Source organism: Dromaius novaehollandiae, chromosome 4 (assembly GCF_036370855.1).
Source record: "Dromaius novaehollandiae isolate bDroNov1 chromosome 4, bDroNov1.hap1, whole genome shotgun sequence".
Classification (NCBI taxonomy): domain Eukaryota; kingdom Metazoa; phylum Chordata; class Aves; order Casuariiformes; family Dromaiidae; genus Dromaius; species Dromaius novaehollandiae.
Window position 1 is genome coordinate 21560330 of NC_088101.1, and position 27198 is coordinate 21587527.

General features: G+C 36.5%; 1 protein-coding gene across 1 annotated transcript in view; it reads right to left on the reverse strand.

Moving 5' to 3' along the window:
- Window positions 1-27198, reverse strand: part of COL25A1 (collagen type XXV alpha 1 chain) — a 309930-nt gene that overhangs the window by 103306 nt on the left and 179426 nt on the right. Inside the window, exons 6-7 of the mRNA XM_064510576.1 lie at window positions 21976-22002; window positions 16551-16568 (exon numbers count right to left, since the gene is read on the reverse strand). Coding sequence (XP_064366646.1) covers window positions 16551-16568; window positions 21976-22002 — 45 coding nt within the window. The remainder of the gene's footprint in view (window positions 1-16550; window positions 16569-21975; window positions 22003-27198) is intronic.

The window sequence follows — 27198 nt, forward strand, 5'->3', positions numbered from 1 at the left end:
CATCAATATACGACAACTCTATTATACTAGAAGTTAGAAACAGCTTTTCAAAAGGCAACAAGAGCGTTTCTGGTGTGAACATTCTCACAACTCTCTGCACTTGTATTTGTAATGCTTTTGCTTTCCACTAAGAGTCTTGAAAAACAAACAAACAATTCCAAACAAAAATAGCTCTCTTTGATGCTAATGAAGAGAACCAGTGGGGTTTAACTGAAAGAATATTAATGCAATTCGTTCATGGCTTGTTCACCCATCTCTGGCTTTTCCCCCATTGTCTCAATTGTTCTTGCAATTTTAAAAAGAAAATTCCTATCCTCAACCTTTGCCACCTTCTTTCCATTTATGCTGAGAAATTCTCCCAAGGTTTTACTGCAGAATTTATTGGTGTCTGTACGTTGAGTGGGGGAAGGGAGAAAGAAAAACCTCAGTTAGGTTTGCAGGGGTGGAGTGCGAATTAGGAGACTGATTTGTTTAAAGGAGGGCAAGGTGTCTTCTGTTTAAGGGTATAGACACAAAGAACAGAGTGAGTAAAATAACACTAGCCTTGTAGGCCATAGCGTAGACATCTTGCTTTTTTCCCAAGGAGACGTCTGTGCTTTCGTTTGTGAGATGGCAGAGATCAAGCTGCTAGCTGCAGCACAAATGTGAAAGCATTTTGTGTAAGCTATATGAACTGGCTGAGGTCAGAGCATTTCTGAAATAACTTTACAGTGTTTTCACTGGAAACAGAGGCTCTTTTCTCAAAGTGTAATTATCTGCTCCAGACTACTATACATTTCCAAAGAGAGTTCATAGCCTGTTTCACATAAGCAAGGCCTTGTAAATCACAAACACATGCAGTATCTGCATTCATAATTAGGTGACAAATACTACTGTTTTTAAAACAAGGTCTTCTAAAGCAGACTGAAAGGCCTCCAGGCACCTGCAAGCCAAAAACAAAGCTGAAATCAGGGTCAATTCCATGTTCAGGCAGGTGCCTTTTTTTCTTTCTTTTTTTTTGGCTATCAAAATCCTATTTCCATTTTCTGATTAAATCCTTACATTATTATAAATAGTTGTACAAGGAATAGTAGGGCAAGAGAACACAGCATTGGAAAACATGAAAGCAATTCTTCTGGTCTTTGTTCAGGCAACATTCCCATTAAGATTACCTAGAAATTTATCCATGTACGATCAGCATGATTTTTCACACAACTGGCATTTTATAATTCATTAACTGAAAGGTACTGATTTCTGAATTCCACCCTTGCAGCCACTGCCACCTTCATCGTTTCGCAACAGTTATATCCAGAGGACCTCCTCAGAAGCCAATATTTGATTTATACTGTTTTTATAAATCTTTCTGAATGTAAAATGATCTTCATTTTCTTATAAACATATTCCCCCACATATTCCTGTTGCTATAAGTCTGCCTCTGTAATACATCAAGTTGTAACATGACTTATAAAAGAGGCCCCCAGTCACTGAGAGGAAAGTAGAAGTGAGGATAGTAAGGGATACTCACGAAGGGGTTCAACAAAACAGCAATGTTTCTAGGTTATGTAGAAAGCTACAAAGTCAGTGCAGAGGAATCCAGATTTAAGGTTTTCAGTGACTCTCAGTTAACACAAATGATGCCACTGCCGGTGCTCAGGGCAAGCCGGCAAATACAAACTGAGTACAATCAGCTGGACTGTGACAACACCAGGCCCCAGTGGGGTCCATTCACCTTTTGGGCTCCTAAGGAACCTGAGCTGTCAAATCAAGCAGCTCAGACCAGACAGCTACCACAGCAGACACAGGCACCACTTTGCTATCGCACAGCTATAGCTGTGGGCTAAAGAATCCTGGCAGTTAGAGGACTGAATCCAGCTTGCAAAATGCAGGCTTTGTTTTCATTTAGGATAAAACAGCATACAATATGTTCACTTCTATAAGCAGTTACTGCATCCACAATAAGTGTGTAAGCAGCACAAGGGAATAGTGGCCTTGTGGAAAGGAGGAGAAAAGCAAACCATCCATCTAGGCAGACTGGAAAAGGAAACCAATTTGCCAACAGGATTCAATCATATTTTCACAATTAAATGACATCTAATACATCACCTACATTAATTCAATTCCTGAGGCTTATTTTGTGGTTTCAGCATGTAACAACAAAATACTCAGTTATGAGTCAAACTTTTTCTTCCTTTGCAGTTTGGCTCATGGCTTTCACCTATACCAAATTACAAGTTCCTGACTCTGAAATTATCTTTACCTAGTACCCAGGCTAGCCTCTAGTTGTTGCAAAATATGAGGATCAAGTAAGCTGAATCACAAGATATGAAGTTACAAGAGTATTCAGAATCACAACATGATTTCAAAATTCCTACACTCATTTTAGTCTTATGTCTACTCTGCATGCCCTGAATTACTGAGCTATGTGCTTTTGGCCTTTGCTAAAACTGGCCATGCTTGCTGCCAATGTCTACATTTGCTAGTTTACAGTGTCAACATCTCACCTTGCATCAAATTTACAAACGCTTGCAAGAATTTCTAGTGAAGCTGCACAGCTTCTACATGTTAAATTATATTCCCTCCTCTTTCATATTCTTCATTCTTCCCCAGGATATGACTGGCTTATGGTGAAACCCTGGAAAACAAACAAGCAAACAAACAAATCCCACCACCAAAATCCACCAAACTTCCCTTTGCTCTCCTTATATTCTGCAGTTTCTATTTCTTACAACATTCCAATGCAAAGAAGAGGAAACCTGAACATCTGACACTATAATTTGTGTCTGACTTAATAAACACTCTATAAATTGATGTAATCTGAGAGATATAAAATTGATATACACAACAATCTAGATAAATTGCTCAGTTAAAATTTTCTTGTTGACATCAGTGTTAATGGATCCTGCCATAAATTCACAGAACTGTACTCGGAATTCAGTGATTTATGCCAATATATAAATTAGACAGGTTCATAAGCTGCAGGCAGGAGAACAGGATCTACCTAACATGTGTCAAAATTCAGAGGCGTACATTACAACAGCTGTAATTCAGATATGTATCTTCATTTCTCATGCAATGCTCTTGCTGAGATTAGGACTGGATGCTTTTTTCAGCTTTATGGTATTGCTCACAAAAATCACCAGCTAACTGCACACTTTGCAAATGGGTCACTGTTAACTGATTAGTTCAGTAGCCAGAAACAGGCATGAGGCTCAGTGTCGGCCATGAAAGAATTTGCTAGTGGAGGTCTCCTCCTCCTTGATCTGATACACCTGCTTTCTTTGTTGAATCAATAAGGATGTTTTCTTCCCCCTCCTGTTTCCCCTTCTACAGATGCAGAGTTTTTTCCTTTGAAAAATCACAAATCTCAACACAAACAGTCCTACAAAAATTCCACAGCACAGGAAGTCTATGATGACCCATTGCCTGAGTATTATGAATCAAGAATCAGCTTTACTATCAGCATGAATGAATGTAAGCATATATTATAATCCGAATCAACTGTTAATTCTCTTGTGAATTGAGCGGCAGTACATGCCAACAATACCAGTGATATGATAACAGAAAAATTAGTCACATTATTAAAGATAAGGAAATAGCTTCTGGTAAAGTCAAAAGCCTCCTGGCTACCACTTATTGTTTAATGCGCTGTAATACAAGTATTTCTTGAATCTGAGTCCTTATTTCCTTGTCCAAAGTGTACCTTCTTATTCTCCTACTTGCTAGATAACCAGAGTTTACTGATGATCTTAGAGTTCTGATGTAATACTGTAAAAAACCACCACAAAGGAAATCTCACTCTGATAGACTTGTAAAACTGCACATAAAAAGACATGAGAAAATCCAATATTGTGAAGTTTCTCCTTTTATAAGGAAACATCCAGAGCTTCTGTTTTCCATAACACCATATATGCAAGAAAGATGTAATCATAAGTATTTTGGCTTACATCAAAAAGACAGAAACACACAAATTTCTGGCTGGTCTTCAGAACTGCAGGAAGAAGTTTGAAAACACAACTGCCATGTGCCCTATACAATCAGAATCCATGAAACAAACAAAATAGAAATCTTTTACCACTATTACTGTTATATTTGCTATTTCTAACCTAGTGTGAGGATTTTTTGGAGTTCAACCCCTTATTAATAATAACAATGACAGTACAGCAAACATGTCAGTTTCAGTGTTCAAGAGCTGGTTTATAAAACATCCCAAAGATGAGACACGTTTCACGCACATGGGTTCAGGCCTCCTCCACCAGAGCGGCAGATCCCCATCTCATTACATATCCGCCTGGGACTTGATAAAGCATCACATACTATCTTCTTATAGTATTACTGAGATGAAATCAGTAACTCATCCTCCAGTATCTCAGGTAGGCTGTTCTGCACTCCTTTACATTCATAGACCCTCCCTACCTCTTCCTCTTCTTCCTTCTTTAAGTTGAGAATAGACACTTGGGGTCCCATTCCATCCTATTCCAGACTACCATGCAACAGATTATTTTTGATTACTTTTGTTTCCCTGCTATATCTTCTACAATATGAATGTGTGTGTGTGCTGGTGGCAGAATTTAAGTGTAAGACTGTACTTCTATACCAGCATTTACTCAGCATTTGAATGCCTATGTCACAAGTGACAGAAAAAAAAATCAATATATACCATGGTAACCATCGAATAGGCAAAAAGGAGTCTGCTATCAATAGATGAAAATACTTATTTGAAATCATGGGCAGTTGATAAGATCCAACAACAAGAGAAAGTGCAGTTGAGTAGGGCCTTGTACTTTCAGCAATAAATATTCACTGCAGTCAACAGAAATGACCCCACTGAAACACAAGATGTAGAGCAATGAATTAAACAACTGTAAAGCTGCATGTCTGGGGGAGAGGCAGACAAAGAAGAATGAAAGGCTGCTTACAAATTTTATGATAAAAAGTAGTAGAGTGCAAAGAGTTATCAAAGCAGATTGTTTCACCTTTTTCTCAGAACTGCATTTATTGTAGCGTCAAACTACTAAACTGAGAAAGAAGTTATAGCTATAAACACTTTTTATTGCCACAGACTTCACATCTTTTATTTTGCACTGAACATTAAAAGGGCTATGAAACAAAGGAGGAAAAATAACTAGGACTGCTTAACCTCCCAATTATCCCCATTTATTAGAACAACAATAGCATAGTACAACTCCAGAGTAGTTTTCTGCACTCTCCTGTGAGGATTGTACCAATAAGCAGCCATTTTAATACGGAGCTATTTTGCTCAAAGGTATTATATCCATCTGAACCCTGGTCTACGAAGCTGTATTAGGTACTGATGTCTTGAAACTGATCAAAATATTCTACTTTATGGAAAAAATTAATATGTTCCAAAAACAAAAGAGAACTTGGGAAAAACATAATAATAATAAAATGAAAAAGGATTAAAAGGAAGACCAATAGAATCCAGTGGAATCTAGGGCTTATAAAATTGCAGGGATCATGGAAGCACATTCTGGCTTTCCTTCCCAACACGACAGAAATTAAGCAGAGAAAACTTACATCTCCTGCCAATCAAACTCATAAAATCCTTTTTCCATGTTTTTTTGAGATAAAAAAATTCTTAACTCCCAGCAAGGATCTGTTTTCATATTGCACTTCTAGGAATAAATGAGAGCTAGCCAATAGATAAAAGTCTACCAAATTAAGTATAAAAAAAAATCTAACAGTGTAAGAACTTCTTGTCATCTCAGGAACAGTAGTTCACACAAACATTTCAGTCACTTTTTTACCTAAAACTTGAACAGCAGCTTCTGTAATCCAAAGACTTGTGCTGCTTGCCCAATTGCTTAGTGGCCTGGTAGATAACTTGGCTGAGATGACAGTGTCCTTTAATCATCTGGTGTGACATGAAAGTTTTTCATGACTATAACAAGCTGAACTTCATGCATTTTGAAGAAAACAGATAAAGGAAGAAAGCAGAGGAAGACAAGAGTTTCAGAGCAATGGGAATTCTCCCACTGCCAGTCACAGCCTACAGAGGTATTTCTCCTCATTGAAATAGTCTTCCAACGTGCCTAGCTCTGTGGATCTTTCAATTTTACTCTCTCCATTACGGTTTTGTGGAGAAACATCATACAAATATATACCAAGTAGATTCTTCTTTGACCAGCAATAGGGTCAAGAAGAAAATTCATATGCTCCGTAGCAGATACTGCATAGAGTATAGTGCTACAAAAAGAAACCATAACCACACAAAACCAAATCATCGAAATACCTGATTAATTCCATGTCCATCTGTTTAAAACAAGGACTAGTTTCAAAAAGAAAGCTAGTGAAACAGAACTAAGCCAATTCAAGGAAAACAATAACTCAATTGTTGTGACCCATGCCCATTTAATTCTGTTTTCATAGATTCCACCATCCTCCATCTCTCTCTGCCTGGAATGAATTAAAAACAGTCCAAAATTTGTTATTGAAAGCACTAAAATTAATTTCAAAGCATGTGCTACTTAAAGTCTGCTGCGCTTTCTGAAGAATTTCAGCCCACTTCTGCTCCTATACTGAGGCATATCTACGTTAAAGTAATACAGGCTGAACTTGCATAATTGAGCAAAACTGGACAGCTCACACTTGCACACAAAATACATTTGCTGTATGTCAATAACTTAATTTCAGCATTTGGCTTTAAACACAGACCTTTTCAAGTAGAGGAGGTCAATTCCATTCTTGCACTCAACGCAGCAAATCCAGAGTAAGCACACTTATTTCAGTAGTGATGCTCTGGATTTCTTTTATGTCAAAGGCATGTCATCCTGTGCATACACTATTTTCTCTTTTCCAAACTTTACTACTCACTACAAGATACATTTGTTCCTTCAAGGCAGCAGAATGCCAAAGAAAGATTTAGATATTCTTTTAGAGTCATCTACAAGCCTACTATACAATGCAATTGTAAAAGAAGCAGTGTGTTAGATTGCATAAATCATGAGTGGGTAACTGGTTCTCAACCTAGGTAACTTTTTCAATCGAAAGGTATGCTAAAGCTTGGGAAAAATGTATCTTAGCGAAATACTGCCATACATCCCCCGACGATCTTATCCTTCCTTCCTTCCCACTCTCCCCTGCACATTCTGTAGTCCCTCAAACAGTTCCTGTGCATGCCAGTCACATCGCAACCTAAACTGCTACCCAAACAAACCTTTTTACAAGAACTGGATGTTAAGCGATCGCGTTTGAAAAATGTAACGACAAAAGCTACGCCACACAAATCTGTCCGAGGCCACCCTGTAGATACTAAGACCACAGGCTGTCTCCAAACGATCCTAGCTACAAGCCACTGCCACAGGAGGCAAAGGCTTGACATTCTAAGTCGTAGCTGCAGTCTTGATGGGGCTGTGTCAACCCTTATTCACAAATAATTTATTTGAAGACAATGAATATATAAAAATAAAAGGATATAAAAATTAGCATATAAAACAATATGCATATTAATAAAAGACCAGTGAATGCTCGTAGAAGAACCAAGCCTATAATTTCTCTTCCTCAATTTCCTCATTTGCAACAGGGGATAACTACAATGACGTACTTCATAGAGCTACTTTGAGCACTGTTCAGATTTGTAAAGTTTGAGCAGGAACACTGAATAAATGCTCATGAATTTTTATATCAAATACAAGCGTACACATTTATACATAGGCATCTATAAAACTGAGATGAATAAAGATACTTTTGTAATCTTTAAGGTTGGCAACATCTTTCTTTAAAAAAGAAGAAACTTAAGACAACACAAAATTTATTAAAAACAAAGCAGTTTTTTCCTCAGGACTAGTAGTTTCATCTATAAAATTCAGAACATCATCAGGGGAAATTAAACACGTATATATAAATGGATATTCATTATTTTTGGCAAATGATCACTGACAGACATACTGTGTAATATAACTGTACTGTATATCTGAAAATACATGATTCTTTTAAATGTTTCTCAGCAGCTCACGACTCTTAACATTACTGACAGATTTTGGCAATAAAGATTATTAGAAACTTCTATGCTATTGCAGGGACATCCAAAGCATTTTTTAGATGCAGAATTTTGGATTACAGATCACAAACAGAATGGCAACTTCCATGCCACGCTCATTAATAAAATTACTGGCAGTACACAGGACACTGTAATGAAAGGAATTGCAATATTTTCTGTTTTTCTTCTGTCTCTCATGTTGTACTCCTACAAACTCATACTCATAGAAAAGAATATCATCACAGCTGTTCATGCCAGTGCCAATTTAATACGAAGAACCTGTAGCATTTCTCATAACATCTAAGGCTCAGGGTGTACTTAAAGCTGCTTAAAGTCCAATTTTTATTGACAAAAACATCACTGCACTTTAAAATGGGAAATACAAATTTTGAAGCTTCTCACAGAAAGTTAAAAAAAAAAGTGCTTACGTATTTCAAAATTGAGAGAAATATTTCACTTTTAAAATTTCAAAACAGAATTACAGCTGGCAGCCTAAGCTCCAAAGCTCCCAGGTTTGTTCTGGTTTGCGGCTAGCTTCCGAGATCCCAATACTCCCAGTACAGAAATTCAACAGGGCTCTGAACTGACAATGGGTCATCAAGGAAAGTCTCACGGTCTTTCCTAGTGCATTCAGAATAAGGTCCTAGATATCACAGCATTATCTCTAAGTCACTGTAAGCTTTATGAGATGCACATTTTTATAATTTTTCTTTTCTTTTTTTTTTAACATCAATGAGACTACTGGGATCTGCAACAAACAACTGGAATTCAAAGCTGAAATACATCATAAGGATCAGTAATAATAAGCTAGCAGGAGTTTAACACTGAATTAAAAATGTGCAGCAGGATAGTAAAATACTATATAATATTCTTGAACACAGTGCAATATTCTGCTTTGACATAATTCCTAATGAAATATAGAAGAGACTACTATATTTCCACCATCTGTAGAGTAGGATGAAGAAAATACAAAGTTCATTTGATAAGGAGATGATTTAGAAATGCAAGAAATATTTCAGAGTTCTTAATTACACTTTGACAAGTATTTGTACATCTTATATTGGAACCACAGTACTAGGCTTGCAATTGCTTTGTTGTACTCATATGTACTCTGTTAAATTAAGAAATGCTGTGCCAAATTAAGGATAACAAGTCATTTTTCCTTCACAGTTCTTCACTTGCTGTGAGAAGATCTAGGCTTTAGTACGTACTGGTGACAGTTGCAATTCCTAGATGAACAGGTGGAATGCTAATGTGTGATTCCCCTTAACATTTATGCTAACATATATAATAAGTGAATTAGACCTGCAGGTTTATTTTACTAAAACAAACAAAAACAATTAATTTCAGAAATGAATGATGCTACCATACAGAAAAGATGGTAATACCCTACAAACAGAAAGGTCTCCCTTATGCTTACTTTTAGAGTCCTACCTATTTTTTATTCTAGGACTTGTCTTTTCAGAGTAACAGTACCATAAACGGTCACTATGTGGACTATGAGATGAGGGAATCAACATCTAAAAGTATTCGGCCAAGCAACTGAGACTGTTCCAAGAAGCGTTCTCCAAGCTTTCTCCATCCGTTACATACAGCTACTCCAGGCAGAGGTCATCAGGTTCAGAAAAAGAAGAAACTTTCATAGCAACACAGCCTATTTTACAAGGACACTCAGAGCTGAGAGCTTGCATGAAGAGCCCTCTCTACACAATTCTGAACAATGAATGGCCTTTGCTCTTTTTGCATATTCTTATTTTTGTGTCTGTGGAAAATCAAAAACTAGTTTGAATACATAATTGTTAAATTAATGGATTTCAAATCACATACTTTTCTGAGTAAGGTAAATAAATAAGAAATAAACTACCAGTTCCTGGAAAGGCTGCGGAACATCCTATTATTTCAGCACAAGACTTCTAGAGAGAATTACTCAAATTGTCATGCCAAACCACGCCTATGTGGAGTAGGTAAAATAACACAGTGGAACAGTTGGGATGGGAGCCTGGCCTCTACTTTAGCCATCTGACATTAGATGAACAGGGCTCTTAGAAGTCTTCATTTGTCTCCAACTAGATTCCCTTAGCAGGGTACTATAGAGAAGTCATTAATCTGCCATTAGAGACTCCTTTGCACATCCTGGCAAAGGGTGGGAAAAGATAAGTAAAAGAACATGCTGGAAGCAGAGCCACAACATCCCATGATGCAATAATTTGGCTTGTTGATGTCTGTAACTTATTCCCCTCAGACTTTTAAAATTGTGCGTGGTGCTTCCCTAGCCTTGACACATTTGCCCAGCCTCACTGGCCCCTGAACTGCCAGTTCTGTGCTCTCTCTTCTTCACAAAGCAAAGAATCTTATTTTTTGCATTAATGCCATCTGCTTATCTGAACAGGCATTTAACATCAGGCATTCACAGCTATCCTAGTTTACAATGTATATGTAAGTCTACTGGGGAAACCAAAGTGTTTTGCTTGTTGTTGTCAATTCCTTTCAACAAAATTAACTTCTGCTTTATGATATACAAAGCAGAGAAAGTGACACAAATTAAGTCAATTAAACACACTAATTCCTGCTGGGAAGACACATCTCTTGCATCTTTTGGGTCGTATATAGTTCTGTACGCATCTGCCTCAGCAAACAGGAAGTCTTGAGCATGATTCCCCCTCAGACATTCTCTGATATGGTTCAAAATGACTCAGAGGTATACAGTTATAAAACTGATGAGAGAAGAGAGCTAGACCCTTGCTTTTTATTTGGCAACTAATGTAAAATGAAAGGCCATGATCATGTCATTTGCTTCCTCAGGTATACAAGAGAATATGGGCTGAGTGTTTCCTGAAAAAAATCACACTGAATTTCAATTTAATTTGTTTAGGGATTATACTGTAGCTTTAAAAAGGAAGGAAAGTTGACTAATCAATGGTAAAGAAATAGTAAAGCACTGCTTGTTAAATACATATGAGACTTAGTGCAAACTTGCCTATTTATGAGATGGCCCCAGTTAAGACTGATTTCTGATCCCAAAATTGATAGCAAATTGTTACTAGCTGCAATGGAAGCAAGTATATGACCTTGTCACCTGACACAAATAAGAAACAGACTTTTACATAATATGTTTGTCTGTCTTTCTACGTCAACCTGGTTAGAGATGAGACTAATTATTTATTTTAAAAGATACTACATGAATCTGTTTCTACTGCTGTATAAAAGCCAAAAGTCCAATCTTATTTTCATTTACACAGGTATAACTCTAATGATTTTGGACTTGATGGTAGTAGTCAAGAGGAAAAATATGGTGTGCATATGAAAACTTAAAAACTACAAAAGTTTTAAACTCACTTAAGAGTTTTTTCCAAAGGACAAACCAGTCATTTTATTCTCTTTCAATAGTTGTTTCTCTTTATTGAAGCATAACAAACTGTTCATTCCCCTTCAAAAATATATTTCCTCCTTAACTTACAGTAGCTGTCAAGACATGACTTCAAGGTTGCTATATTCAAAAGCTGCTGACATCACTAATACCTGAAGCAGGACATGAGCAATAAGGTAGCTCTTGTACTGTGTACACGTTAGTGAAGTCACTTCACGAGAAACAAAAAAAATGAATCTAAGTCTTTATGTGCAAAATGATATTTAGCTCTCTTTAAATGAAAGATCACTGTAATAGGGTACATCCCAAGAGTTTACACTGCACTCTAACTCGAATTCTAATTTATGCATAAGTAATTGCAGCTTTACATAAGGAATTATGAAGAAACTAAGATATACAAAATTAGTTGGAGCAATTTCATAAACCCCAATGAAATAATGGCCCAATGTCATCCTAAAGACATACATATACGTACATTACAAAGACAACATCGTTCCATATCTTCCTAGAAAACCAAAATCTGAGTGACTGTACATATTCTTTGCTAACAATCAAATCATTAGAGTTTGACAGCTAAATTTGACCTGTAACACATAACTCAGAGCTGTCAGGCATTTTCATATCTAAACTAAAGTCACTCTGTCCTTCAGCAGCAACATGATTTTACAAAGGAGCTTAGGGCACCAGCTGCTGCAAGAAAAAACACCCGATGAGATCATTCTTTGGGCTGAGAACAGCTGATGGCCTGGGCTTCTCTCAGGAGCAGCAGCTGTACAGCACTGAGTATTTCAAGGTGATGTATAGACAAAATCTAAAAACCTCTTCAAAACTGGTGTTATGCCCGATCAAGACACCTACAGGCAAAAAGGCCGTAAGATGGGTCTTCTCTTCCGGACTGAATAATCCTGATCTATTTTTCCAGCCTTCTATTCTTACTGTCCTTCATAAGTTTGCCTCTTTCCTCCTCTCTCTACACACAGTGGAGATGCTCTAGGCGTACCTAAAGGGAAACTGCCAGGAACAAGAACATTAGTCTTGAACGTCAGTTTATGGTGACCAGAACAAAAGAAGCAAGTCCAAGATTGAGGGCCTAACAGGCAAAAGCCATTTTGACTTTCATTTTCTAAATGCACTGCCTTGATAGCTTTGGATTTTGTTGAGGGATGAGTTTTCTGTTGATCTGGTGTGATAGCAGACAAGCCAGCCTACTTCCTATCAAATCTTGATCACGTATATACAGCATTAGGCAATAGGACGTATCATGTACTCTGACCACAGGTTAAAAGATCATCAAAACTTACACAGGTTAACTTGACCATATCAACCTCCCCATTACTGAATGACATGTATCTACTGAGAGGAATACATTAAAAGTCTTGGAGTTCAGATAGCTATCCAAACTGCCAGAACTCCAGGGGAAACTCAACAGGACTTTAAGCACTCTTTTTTGTTTGTTTGTTTTGTTTTTAACAACCGCCTTCCAGTCCTGCTCTCAGATACTCATGTCTTCTCTAAGGTCTAAGATTCTCCCTCCATCACAGGGTTTGTTAAGAAGTGATAAACAGATCTCTTATGTACACTGCTGCCATCCAAAACAGCACAAAACTATGGCCTATGTCCTGCTGACTATTTTTCTCATGTCTTGACAAAGAATAGCACTATAAGAGGGTATGTATAGAAAATAAAAGTTAAAACGGCTTCCACCAATTCTGTTGACAGTGCAGGCCAATAATAGTCCATCCACCTGTGAATCAGAATCTCTGCCATGAAAGTTTAGAAATACTCATCAGGTACCTTGAATCTTGAAGTTTAAACTGACACATGCAAGTATTTGTCACCAGAATTGCTATGGCAACCCTTTATCATGTACACAACATTGGAAAAGTTCACACTGAAACAACATTACTTCCACAGACATTTTATATACAGGGAAATAAGAATCTCATGAAAATAAGCATCTATCGTCAACATCATCTACTTCTAATGCAGATTTGAACAGCTGCCAAGAGAAAGGAGAGGCATCGGTAGAGCCGCTATATCTCAAAGCCCCACACAAAGAGTGATCATGTATGCCGACATAAGGGAGAAACTACACTGTAACAGAGACAGGCCAGGGAGGGGATAGCACCACAAGGCAGAAAACAGTTGCTAGACTGAGACAAAATTGCACTGAATCCCTGCTCCAAAACTATTTTACATGTTGTTAGTAGTTTTACTGAAGTAGGATTTCCTAAAGGAGCATTTTGCCTTCCTTCACTATAATACTAAATGCAGTTTTCTAATATTTATATCAACTTTATTTCTAAACAACAAAAATACTAAAAATAACTTCTCTCTTTACCCAGAGAGTATACTTCTTATGGAATTAACTTTACACTAAAAGCTAATGTCTGTTCTTTGACAAATGTTAATACTTCCATTACATTAAATAGGAGATGTATGGTCAGAATTTGGTTGTACAGAGCTGTTATAAGGAAAACACACCCTTCTGGTATAGGTCAATCAAAATACATATAGACATTCTAAATATGAAAAACCCAGGTACTCCGGGTACTTTGGGGTCACTCACAAGCAAGAATTTAAGTTTTAGCAAAAATATGTAACATTAGAGCACCTGCTCTTTTATAAAGAACCTTAGTTAACATGGCATTTGAAACTTTTGTTTTAGGGAGAAAGCCAGAATCATGAAAAGATACTCTACCTTTTAAAGGTTATGATCAAAACCATAAAGCTTCTAGCATGTTCTCCATTGTCAGACATATAGTAGAACCACAAATATTAGAATTCAAATGAATATCAAACGTGAATATCAAATACCATGAACGTCAGCAATATAACAGAATTGTGTAATTTGTGTAATAAAGCTTCTTTTGATTTAAAATAGTAAAACATAAAATGAAATTATCTTTCATATTGTACTTTTGAAGAAAAGGATCAGTAAATTCAAAGATAAAAAGATAGGAGGGGTACTGATCTGTTATGATTATATTTGTATGCAGTAATTACATACATGTTGAGTGAAGTTAGAGTATACTTTGCGAATATCATTGCAAAAAAGAACAGGTGTTAATAAAAGACTAAGTGTAAAAAGGATTATAATTCAGCTTTGATCTTAGCATGGACTTACACAGCTATGACATCAGAAACTTTCCAAATGCTTCTTTTGTCAGCATAGAAATTCTGTTCTTTGAAGCCGGGAAGCCATCACAGTACTTTAGCCAAACTGACTAATATTTTTCATTATAGATTTTTCACAGGCATAGTCAAGACTGGGAAGATTACTTACTATCATGGCTGGCTGAAATTTCCACAAACTTTTTTTTTAATAGGAAACTGGGATTTTTAACTGATTTTATCTGTATGTGAACACTTTCTGTTAATACTTTAAAAATCTTTAAAGAACAAGAAGTCAAAAAATCTTGAGGTTTTCAACTAAAGCTTTAAAGAAAACATTCTAAAATGCTGTCCTGTGGAAGTTATCTGCATCTGGGTTTCAGTTCAAGATGAAGACATCTAAAAGTACAGCCTACACACAGATGTGTAAGATATGCAGACATCAATATGGCCTAGAGAGCAATTCAGTGGACTGGTTATTTATTAGATTTAGTAGCTGCCTATAATCAGGATCTGCAATTCATAGTTGCGTGAATGTATACAATTAGTGTCATTTGAGAGGCTCTCTGTGTATCCAGGACAGCTGCACAAGATTTCTCCACCTTTCTGCTCTTAAAATTGTTATCACTGAGGGCTACCAACTCAGTTTGCCTACAGCTACCTCAGTTCATTTCATGTAAGGGATACAAGCTCCAGAGACTGAGAAGCTGTTTACAGGAATTAAACAAGAGACACTCTCCAACGGACTGAAACATGCAGGGTGGGCTTCCAAATCCAGAAAGGATGGACATGGGTGGCAGCACAAGTCAACATCAACTCTAGGGCAGACCACAGGCTCACAGGCCCTCAGCTCCTCTGCAGAGCTTGTTCAGAGCAAGAGTGCCCCACAAAGTTCAGTCTCTTCACTGACACCCAACAACAGAGAGGTTGCAGAAATTTCTGCCTATGTAGGCCACACATCAACAGTCTACTGTGAAACATGAGTACTTTGGCAGGGTGGTCATTTCAAATACCATTTGGACTACTTATATAATACACTTAAATGGAGTCTGGCGTCTTGCAGGGAGGGTGTCAGAAAATGTTACAGCAGGGATACTAGGCATTCAAACTGAGTGGGCAGACCGCTCGTAATACTAAAACTGCCTTTCAACAGAAAATGATGCTTTGGATCAAAAAATCTGAAAAAAATGCTTCCTTTTCTTAGAGAAAAAAACTTAACTGTCAAGAAAAAAATCTGTCAATTGAGATCTGTAAAGCTTTGATTTGTAATTATGATTCTGAAATACCAACAAAAGCCCTCACAGAAATTTTGGTTCAGGCAACTCTCTTTGCTAAAATGGTCCCCCAAGCCAGAGTTTACCTCCCATAATGCATCCTGGGTATACAAATGCTACAGTCTTTCACCTATTTTTCAGTAAACTTGGATTGGGTATTAGCTACTTTTCTTCCTCTTCCTTTGCTCTTCCATATTTCCACTGTTTTATAACTCAAATACTTTACGTACAATTTTTGCTGTATCAAATACTTCCCTCTTTGATAGTTTATTACTAACTTAGAACTGAAGTTAAATGCCTGGATTTCCACATTTTTAATTACAGCTCGCACAATAAAGAGTTCTGCTGTTCTTAAAGCAGAACTAGTTCAAGGAGTGTATATAATTAATCAAAATAACTAGTAAGGCAATATTTAAAATAACTGAGGCCTGCCTGGATTACAGCAACATTATTAGTATGTGATTAATAAGCAGTTAAAGTGTTACATTTGCTACACATTTGCTAAGTTATTTTATCTTGCTTTAAAGTTAGGTGGCAAAGTTTCAAGCCATAGTTAAGAGATTTGCTTTATTCAGTTTTATGTTGTTAACCCCACCATCTGGTCAAACAGCTGAGGGAACTCAGACAACCATACGGGAGCCCCATGTTTCTCTCTTGGGAAATACTTGGCTTACTGAACTATGCAATGGTTACCAGTTTCTAACTTCTTACAGTAGGATCAAAAAACCCCATCAAAATACTTTGTAAATAATACGAGTTGCATGGACCATGTATTTAGCCTCAACTTTTATAGTAAAAAATAAGATGAGTTGGCACTTACTTGAGGACCAGGCTGACCCTGAAAAATAAGAAAAAGATAAGGTTACAGAAAGTTATGGCAAGGATTAATTACTTAAACAATAACAAATAGTTATAGTACTCTCTAATAAGGAGATAACAAACAATCCAGTAATTGTAATGAAGTCCTATCCTGGACTCTTAACTCTATAATGAATTTGAATTAAAAATTACTAATTTCATTGTAATTAACTGGGGTTCAAAAAAAATGACAATAACACATTGTTAAACTTGTATTTGAGAAACTTAGTATGTTTAATAGACAGAGCAATGCAACTTCGAAATAACAGAAAGGCCTGATTTAACCCTTCTCAAGTTTGAAAGAATTTACAAATACTGAGCTGACTTAGAAGTAGACATTGGATACTTTCCCTCTATTGTGGCTCACCCTCATGGTTCAAGCAGATGCTAATTGCTGCCTACTAAATGAACAAAGCCTGGAAACTGGAGGAACACACTGCTGGAGAAACTATACAGTCTTTTTGTTACTGTTGCAAGGAGCACAGTTTTAAACCAATATAAACCAATATTCAAACTTGTAAACCTGCAAGACGTGAACCCTGGCCAGCCCAAGAGGTGCCTAGGGAACATACTCATCTATTTCTTTTCCTGTTGATAAGAAAGACTTTTCAACACCACCTTTGGGCCCACTCTGGCCAAATAGAGAGGTCCCCAGTACAAACTGAGGAGTTTTATTAACCTCATGTTGCTGCAAGCCCTTCCAGAGCGGACTTCCTATCATGAAGGCCCCCAGCCTAGGGAAGGTACTGAAAGCCATCAGTAATTCTAGCCCTTTTGTTATAAATTATTTGCATGAAGTGGAAATGTGTTACAAAACAGTAGTGTAGCTGAGACTATGCACTACAACCTCACAATCAGCTCACACTGTAAGATGGAGACAAACATTTGTAAATATTTATATGTGTCTCTTTATAAAGAATAAGTATTTATACTCTTAATGCTAGCTTCACTTCTGGTGTTTTATGGCACTTCAATAATATTTCAGTTTAATAGAGACAACATTTTCTTTGGTTAAAAGAAACTGAGCATGAAGACTTCCCATTAGTAATGTAAAACCTCTTCACTTTAACTAGAAGGTACCACTAGATACAGTTGAAAATTTTATATAGCCTCCAAGCAACCTGACTGGCTCTGAACTAATTGTTTCTATCTATGGTTCTAAAGAAAATTAAAAAATGAAGCATTTCAACTGAGAACCACTATAGTTAAGAAAAGCAGCTGAAGAATTTTACTTTTTGTTAACAATTGAGGTTTTTTGTGTGTTAAATTGAAAGGCAAAACATACCTTTAATTTACAGGCAAGTTTTTAAAAACTTTTTTGAAACCAGAAATATTAGAAATAACCTTACAGAGGAATCACAATATAAATGCATAATTATTATGGCTATCCAGTCCTTATGCTGAAAGGGGCCCAAAACATTCTTTACTATGGCTGCAGTTTTGTATTAGTTCCTTAAACAATATGGCACTACACAGTTTTTCAGAGGAAAAAACCCCCCAAACTGAGGTTTTCCAGTTTCAATGTAAAATAAAGCTTCCTGAACTGGTCAGTTCAATGAACTTATACATCAGGCTGGGTTAAAAATGATGATTGGGACAACTCAGCACTCAGCCTTTACTTCAATGTACATTACAGTAGGTTTTAAGGCATTATGTGCTACACCTGCTCCTAAAATTATTGGGAATTGCTTATTGATACAGTACTGGGCAATCTGTATAATAAATAAGTATATATAGTATATATAAATGAACTAAACTGAGACCTATACAGGCAAACTTGTATATACAAATTCACAATACGTTTGTCTCACAAACATACCTAAAGTCACAATACATTTTGACCAACCCATGAAAGATTTCTACAAGGTATACAAAAATGTAAATACAATTCTGAAATTACAAAAATGTTTAAACAAGATGTTGACTTAAAGCAATAAAACACGTAAACAGAAAAAAACAAATTTTTAAATAAAAAGATTTGAATGCTGACACTTCTTTCTTAACTCTAACTTAGATGTGCAGGCTCCTGAGTGTCCACATGGCACATGCTATCTATAATATACATTCACACATAACTTAAATATACCCCAAATTAAAGGTCAAGGATAAAGTCATGTTCCCATGAAAGTGTTTTCTACTCTTGATCTCAATAGCACCACCAGTCTGTCTTTCTGTTATTGTGCATGCAAATTACTCTTTTATCATTTCTGTGATAAAGACACAGGAGAGCTGGAAACTGAATTTTTAGAGGACCACTGTTGTTCATGGTGACATAGAACTCAGAGATAATAGGGAATATAAGGGTTGAATTACTCTTCATATATACAGGTTGTCAATCTTGCAATTATCGACCATTTAATTGTAAATGCAGATGACAAATTCAAAAGTACCCATAGCAGGAGCTTTTGATCCTGTTGGCTATGAGCTCCTTAAAGACAGAAGGAACTTTGCATTAGTGAAAATAATTGTTTTCTGGTTTTCAATTGCTCTCAGTCCTTCAGTACTTCCATACACCCTTAGATACTCCTTGTCCTACTAACTAGCAACTGCAGTTAAAGTGTAATTTTTCCCTCACAGTGATGTTCTGCTAATCAGAAGTGATACTAATCAGGGGACGCAGCAAGCACTATATCCTGCAACTAGTCAGTTTTGCTTACAAAGGTACAGGTAGAAAGAGGCATCGCAATATTGACCTTTTTCCTTCTAAGGGGTTGTTGCCATTTGTGTTGCAAGTGGCACAACAATTCAAAGTGCAGGAGATAAAGAACTGGCAGTTCATTTCACCTTCTCCTACGGTGTGTGCTGTGTAAGGGTGAGGAATAAACAGTTCTATATAAGGTACTTTTGTTTTCATTAAAATAAAAAAACTGTAACACAAATATGATCTAATATTGTAACTCTTTTGAGGAAGCTCAGTCTCAATCACTATGCTTGTATTCCCAAGAGGATTCCAGGATTGCTGAAATCACTATGGCTCAACATTACTTAAATTATTCTTAATGCTTGTTAATCACACATTAAAGGTTCTACCTGGAAATATTTCTCTTAATTTTAGATAAAAACTAGGCTGAAAATACTCTTCAAGACTAAGAAAGTTAGCATAACTAATTTTAAAGTTTTGATGAACATCCCTTTATTTAAAATGTACTGTAAAACTGATGCATTGATCGCCTCCTGGAAGGGGACAATTTTAACAGAGGGATAGAAATTCTGTTATAGAATTCAATGAAATTATACTGGATTCCTATTGATACAAGTCGGAGTACAGCCTGGCCCTACATATTTTTGTAAAAGAGTAACTTAATTCATGTAATTTCTAACTTAGATGACTAAAATATAGTCAGCACTTAGTGAAAGACCTTGCATAGCTTCAAATTAACTGGATCCCAATGACTGTCAAATCAATTTTGCTCAAATTAATACTCCTAAGCTGTTTTGTGTTTGCTCTGTAGAATCAGCTTGGGTTTTAAAAATCCTTCCGAGTTCCCACTGCTTTTCAGTACCACCAATAATAAGTGACTGTTCTGAGCAGAGGATCAAATAAGAATTAATCCTCTTGTTCTCCCATAGATGTAGTGTCTCTGCAATGCTAACAGGTACAGAAAGTCATCTTAGCAACAGAGTAAGTAAACAGAAATCAGGAATGCACAGAAAAAAAGATCACCTGGTCTTAAAAATGTGAGCTTTGTTTTGTCTGAGTTTATGGTAGAAACCACCAGAAAGAAATGGGCAACAGGAAAGACGACACTGGAAAGCAATCTGCTATCCCCACATGAAGCCCTGAAACGAACATGGACAGCTCTCTGGATGGTATGTATTTCATATTCCTCAGCTTGGATGAGAAACTTGAATACATTTTCAGTTGTTGTTTTTAGTCTGTTTCATTTACTATCTTGTATCTATCAACGGACTGCTGTCCTCTCCTCTCTATGCATTTACAGCTCGCTCCCAACACCAATAACCAACCAGCTGTATCCTAGCAGCAGCTGCTTTGAATGCCCTTATCATTGCTCATGCACTTGATCATTCACTTCACCACCAATTGCGGCTTTTTTTTTTTTTTTTTTTTTTTAACATGCATTATTACAATGGTTTAGCTGCATAATATTCTGTGGCTTCAGCAGAATCTCCAGAACACTTATCCTATTTTTCTATTTCTGACTTAATACATTATTTTGCAGGAAAAAAGGCGTTAAGTCTGGCAGCCTATTCTAATTATTTTAATCAAAGATCTTATATGGTTGATAATTAATCCCTTTCTTGCAATTTAACCTGATGTAAGCTGCTGATAGGCAAGTGATACTGAAAGGAGAGGATAAAGATATAAGGTTCAGGCAGGTCTAGCACTGAGGTCAACAGGTAAACTATCAATCTGCTAAAGGGGGTGATTAAAGAAAAAATCTATTGAGCAGAAGCTGCAAACACTGCAGGAAGGCTACTTAGCAGTAGAAAGAGTCCTTGGGAGCAGAGGAGGAAATCTGAAGAAAATGGAAGCTAACACCGAACGTTAAAAAGTTGAGCTTGCAAAGAGAATGAGGCTTGTGACAAACAAAAGGACAAGAAAGAAAGATGTATTCAGGGTATCAAAGGAAAGACGGGCTCTCTTGGAAAAGGAGGAAGAGGGAAGGAAAATAACAACATGAAAAAGTGCAGAAACTGGACTTTCACACCTTTGGGATGATTTTAATCTTTAAAGAGCTGGGAACACAGAATTTCCAGGATCGTACTTTCAGGTCATATTTATGCATACGAACATATATGCACACACACGTATCTATGTATATAGTGTTTCACTTATAGAAGCTAATACTTGAGAAACTTTGTTAGTAACTCAACAGAATGCATTCTATAAAATTAAAGTTTATTTCTAACTTAATTCAGATAGCATGTCCCTAGAGAATATCTGGAATAGCACATAAATGCATTTAAAAATGAAACATGGGGCTGTTCAGATATAATCAGCCAAAAAAAATAAAAACCAGGCAGAGAAACAAAAACGCAAAAAGGAAGAACCTGTGGCAAGAGCCACAGACATGTTGTCAGAAAGGATATCTTGCTAAGGTTGAAAGGCACCACCAAACTACCCTTGTGGGAAGCTATCTGGAAAGAGCACCTGAACAGGAACATTTGTCCTCCAGTCTACCCTTACAGACAGAAAATGATAAGGAAATAAGGATAGCATGGCTCATCTCCATTTCCTTGGATGGACGCGTAAGACTGAAGCAGCTGTTGGGTGCTCCGTCTTAAGTCTATGTTACGGAGATTGAAATAAGGTATGCTGAAGTGAGCCAATGTGATTAATGTATGTTTCAGCATGAGCAATTCAAAAGGGAAAGACGGAATACGTGCATGACCTAAATAACACTGGTTTTGAACAAATCACCTACCAGCTTTCCATCCATACCAATCGGACCCTAGGATAATCAAAAGCCAAAACAAAACGAAACAGTTAAATCAGAGGAATGCTGATGTTGAGGAAAACATACAGAGTTGTGGAGTACTGCACACTTTAGAAGACTGTTTACTCTATGTCAGCAGTTAAATGCAATATGTTAAAGATATTCTGAGAATGAAGGCACAAAGAAGGAACAATAAAAGAAGCAGACTTAAGTCAGTAGTAATAAAAACAGTAGGATGGGAAGTAGCCAGGCAGTAGCTGGTGTTTAACAAAGAAGGGTTCAATGTGCAATGAAGGAATTGTTAGTTTGGCACATCACAGTGGTACAACATAACCAAATATATGAAATAATGCATCTGGCTCATATATTTTCTTTAAACAATCAGGAAAATATAATATGCAGCCTATTTACAGAATGTTCTTATTGTAATCATGACTTCAAGAGCAAACACTTTCAAAATCTCATAACTAATTCATATTTAAATTAACATTATAATAATGATGGCTACTAAAAAAAATCAGGTAATACAGTTCACTGAGATACTAAAGATTTCCACCTATACTTTGCCCAAGAGAAAATCTCATGTCTTATACTACCTCTTCTTTCTCCCTGCCTGGGAATTATAATCTCGTGACACTGTGCAAGTTAGGCATTTCCTTCCGTGTCCAGAGTTTGACTGCAGCTATATGGATACAAATTCTAGAAAGGATTTAATGTGGATACACTCTGTTGCAACTCAGTAGCTGGTTCTATATTAGGTGTATTTTTAGGTGACTACACCAGACAGAAGGAGGCTTGAGAAAGTTGTATTACTTTTAATTTTAATGTTTAATTGCCATGTCTTCTGACAAATGCCCAAAGTGAAGTTACCTTTCACTGATGACAGGATAAGAATAAGCAGAGAAGTTGTTTCAACCATTCTAGTCCTGTGTTCGACTGAAGCTGTGGGCTTCCAGGTGTTTGCCCCATGCAAGTAGAATGCTTGCTTATGTTTGCTAGAAATAATTTTTTTTTTTGAATACTGGCACTGCAGCCACGCTTTCCCTCTAGACCTTGACAGGCATTCCTTCAAGACTGAGTTTCCTAAACATATGGTTCCTTAGGACTAATTGCTCACGCTGTCTGACTTGGATCACTGTTGCTGAGAAGACTGGACACAGCATGTTTTCTGGTTTTACCTTGATCCATCTTGCCCTTGCTGCCTTTTGCTCCCCTTTCTCAGCATCAGTTCAGCTTGTGAGCAAAATCTGATGCACAACTCTGTAATAGTTTAGTTTAAATCAGGCCTGTGGTGGTTCTACCAACCCCTTCACCCAGGATTGCCTATTCCTACCTTCTGCCACTGATACTAACCATAATTGGCACTAATATTCACATGAATGAATCAGTTCAAGCGGTTAACCAGAATTTAATAGAAACACTGTAAGAAAAAGTGATGCAATATCAACCTAGTGAGTTCCCTTGCTATCCATGCTCTCTCAACCTAGAGCGTGTGCTCTGTTGGAAACTCCACACATATTTAGAATAAAACAGGACATCAGCTAGAAGTACATTCTGTGAAACTCACAATTTCTGGTCCATTATTGCTAAGAAGCCTGTGCACTAACTTACTTATGAGTTCCAATAATTAGTCACTGTGCCTGGGCAGCCCTACAGCAATAAATCCCCCTTTTCCTCTCCTTCCCTCCACCTCTTCCTGAGGTTTCTTGTCACATAATGGAGTGGATAACATGCTGCAAGTGTAAAGCATGTTAGCAGTATCTTGGTTATATTACTAAGACCACTATCTTAGTCATGTGCTGATATCCTGGGAAAGTTTACTACTATCCAAAGACCTACAACATCTTTAAATGTTCTCTCTGAATCAGTTCTTCACTGATATCTAACAAAGAAGAAAAAAACCCACTATCCCATGTATTACCAAGTTTCTTCAGTGTCTCTTGACCCCACACATAGCACACATACAGCACTTACTAATTTTCTCACAATTAAGACAAATCTGCAAATTACGAGCTTTCTCAGACTGTTTTAGCACTGTAGCAGAAGATATTTAAGTGATAATGTTTATACATGCGGTCTGCTGCAGGTGCAGAAATGAAGGCTGAGCTGAACCCTGGCTGTGAATACGTTTACTTTTAGAAAGCAGACTACAGATTGCACTGGAAGTCTCACAGAATGCTCAGAGACCTTGTCATTAGTTTTGAAAGAAAGAATCCAAAAGATTTCCAAACAAAAGTCTGTTTTTAATTCAATCTAACTTAATTGTCTCCAGGGTTGCACACTACATAGTTCAAAACATTTCCTGTTTTATTTTCTAAAAAATTACTACTGCAGATTAGCATGTCATTTTTGATAACAAATAACAAATACTTCGGCTTCTTTAAGACAATCCCTGTAAAATGTTTTTAAAAACTAGACAAGACAGAATACATCATGAAAGAGAAGGGAATGAGTAGATTTATATAACAGGCAGATACACAAAAAAATTATTTGTTCACTTACTACACATACTACAGAAGCTATTGAAAATGTATTTCCTCCAGACTAGGCATTTCCTTTCTAGGTTTCCACTACTCTCTTAAGAATGTACGCTATTACTGGATATTCACTGACTATATTATTTAGACTGTTCTCTAAGACACTCAAAAGCAAAGATGTTTCTACATTAGATTTTTTTCCAAAGAATACATAACTATTTACTTAGCACTAACTACTTAATTGAAATCCTAAAATGGACAGAGACAACATGTGCGAGGAAGAGGAGAATGAATGCTATTTAGCTCTGTTTTTGTGCAAAGTACATTCCACTCTTCAAAAATATTTTAAAATGCAATAAATCTCAAAGAAATATATTTTAGTCAATTTTTGAATGCTAAACTACAACAGTTGTTCTCTGTTTAAATAGTATCTGCTATATGTGGGTTATTCTGGAGATAAATATTTAAGAATGTTTGGGTTTACTTATTGAAATTGAAAAAGTAAGCAAACATGTCAGAAAACTTTAGAGTGTTCCTGTCAAAAAGATAATCGGTTTTATTACTTTAATCAGCTGTATTATAATATACTTATTTCAGGAAATTCTGAGTGAAAAGTGAAGTTAAGAAAAGACAGACCTGATATCACATGTTCAAATGTATTACACAATGAAAAAGGTCTTCCAATGGAAGGAAAAAGAGGAAGATTTGGATTATCTTTTTCCTTTAACTTCTCTACTAATGCCTCAGTGATCCTTTTCATTTAAGGAATACTCATCGGAAGACTGCATTCTGGAATCAGAAAATACACACTAAACAGAAAACAGACTTTTTTCTTCTTTATAAACAATCGGTCTTAATTGTTACAGATTTTTTTTTTTTTAATAAAATGGATTGGCATATTTTAGCAGTGCATAATTTCAGGTTTATACTCATTGGAAGTATTTATATAAATATATTTGTTGAAAATATGTTTTCTGTGGAAAGAATGAGATAAAATTTTGACATTGCAAATTATTTCAATTCTAGTTTTCTGTATAAATATAAATTACAAACAGGCCAATTATCATCTTCAAATCTATAATGATTTCTCAAACTTTGAGGACTCATTGCTTTTCCTGTTTTATATGAAACTGAGTATTTTGGAAAAAAATTATATTTCCCAATATGGGCAATGGCCACCTGAAATATTCTGCATACACAAATCAATATAGAAACGCCTGCATCGATGAGAGATTTACATAAATAGAGAAAACAGAACAAAGCCCTAGTAACACCATTTTAGACTGTGCTCCAATTTACTTGAACTTACTTCATAGTAAAAGTAAGTGGCAGAGGTTACTTCTACATTTCTGATTCCACAGCTGTTCCCACAACTAAAGCTTAGAGCTAGTGAGACATAACAAAGTCTCATAGGCGAAGCTAGGCAGCATTTAAACAATCTCTGGTCTCAGCTCATAGTCCACTGAATTAAAAGTGAGTTTTCATGCTGACTTTGGTAAAACCATGATTTGGCACTCAGCTGTCCAAAAACTACATTTCAAGGTATCCTCCAGTAAATTTTAAAAAGTCTTTTAGATCATGCATTTGGCACAATTTTAAACTACACTAATTTAGACTATCACAGTAGCATTTTGGAACTCAGAAACTCCTATCCCGATTAAATTGTATGACTAAATTATTCCATTTTCCTAAATAATCTTCAGTAAGCTAGATTTTTAACTTGTTACTTGCAGCTGTCCGAAATCTCTTACAGAAACACATATGTAATAGGAGGTATCAAAGATTCAGAAGAAAGCAGAAATTTAGCTTTAGAGCAGCTGTGCCTGCTGCATGTCAGTTACTGTCAGAGCAACTTAAAAATACGTATGCGAAAAATAATCAGTATCAAATAGCAGATTTGCAAATCATCTCCACTAAATTCAAGTAAGGTGAAAGATGACACATTGCCTTTTCTTATCACCTACATTAGTCCAAGATTGATAGAGGTTAAAAAAAAAATAAACAACACACTATTGTCAGATTCCCTCATCATGATACCATTAAAAATGATGGATCTCCACTTCTCTCTCCCCCTTCTCCCCCCCCCCCCCCCCGATTTGGTTTAGCAAGGCTGACTTTAATTAGATGCTGTAATGTGATTTCCTAGCAAGTCTAATGAGATTTCTCTTTAGTGGGATTTTTTTAGAGCTTACGTGGGCAATAAGTAAGAAGAGCTCCTCAACTAGCTGAATTTCTCCTACTGATGAAATATTATTGGTTCTTTTTCAATAACTTTAAGTGATTGCTGTTAAGCATAGTGGGAGTGAACAGCTCAGATAAAAAGTCACTTGCTCCAGACCTTGGAGAAAGAGAGTGTTTTAAATCAACCTTCAGCAAGTCTCTCTGGCCAGCAATTAGGACATTACTGATAGACCCAAATAGTCCATATCATCCAGGCTGGAGGAAATCTTACTGTGAAAAGAATGAATGACAGGAGAGTAAAAGAAAGATGAGTTTTCTGTCTAAAAAAAACCCTACCCAGGAAAGAAAAACACCAACAAGGATGAATGAAAGGACTACAATGCTATCCCCCAGAAGTCCATTACAAAATTTCCTGAATTCTTCCCTCAAGCACTTCATATTAGCTACTACTTGAGACATAAAAGTCAGCTAGACAGACCATCACTTGGAGATTGCAAAGTAAGTATATATTCCAAGGTAGGGAATTATTTAGAGTTTTAAATAGAGATTTAAA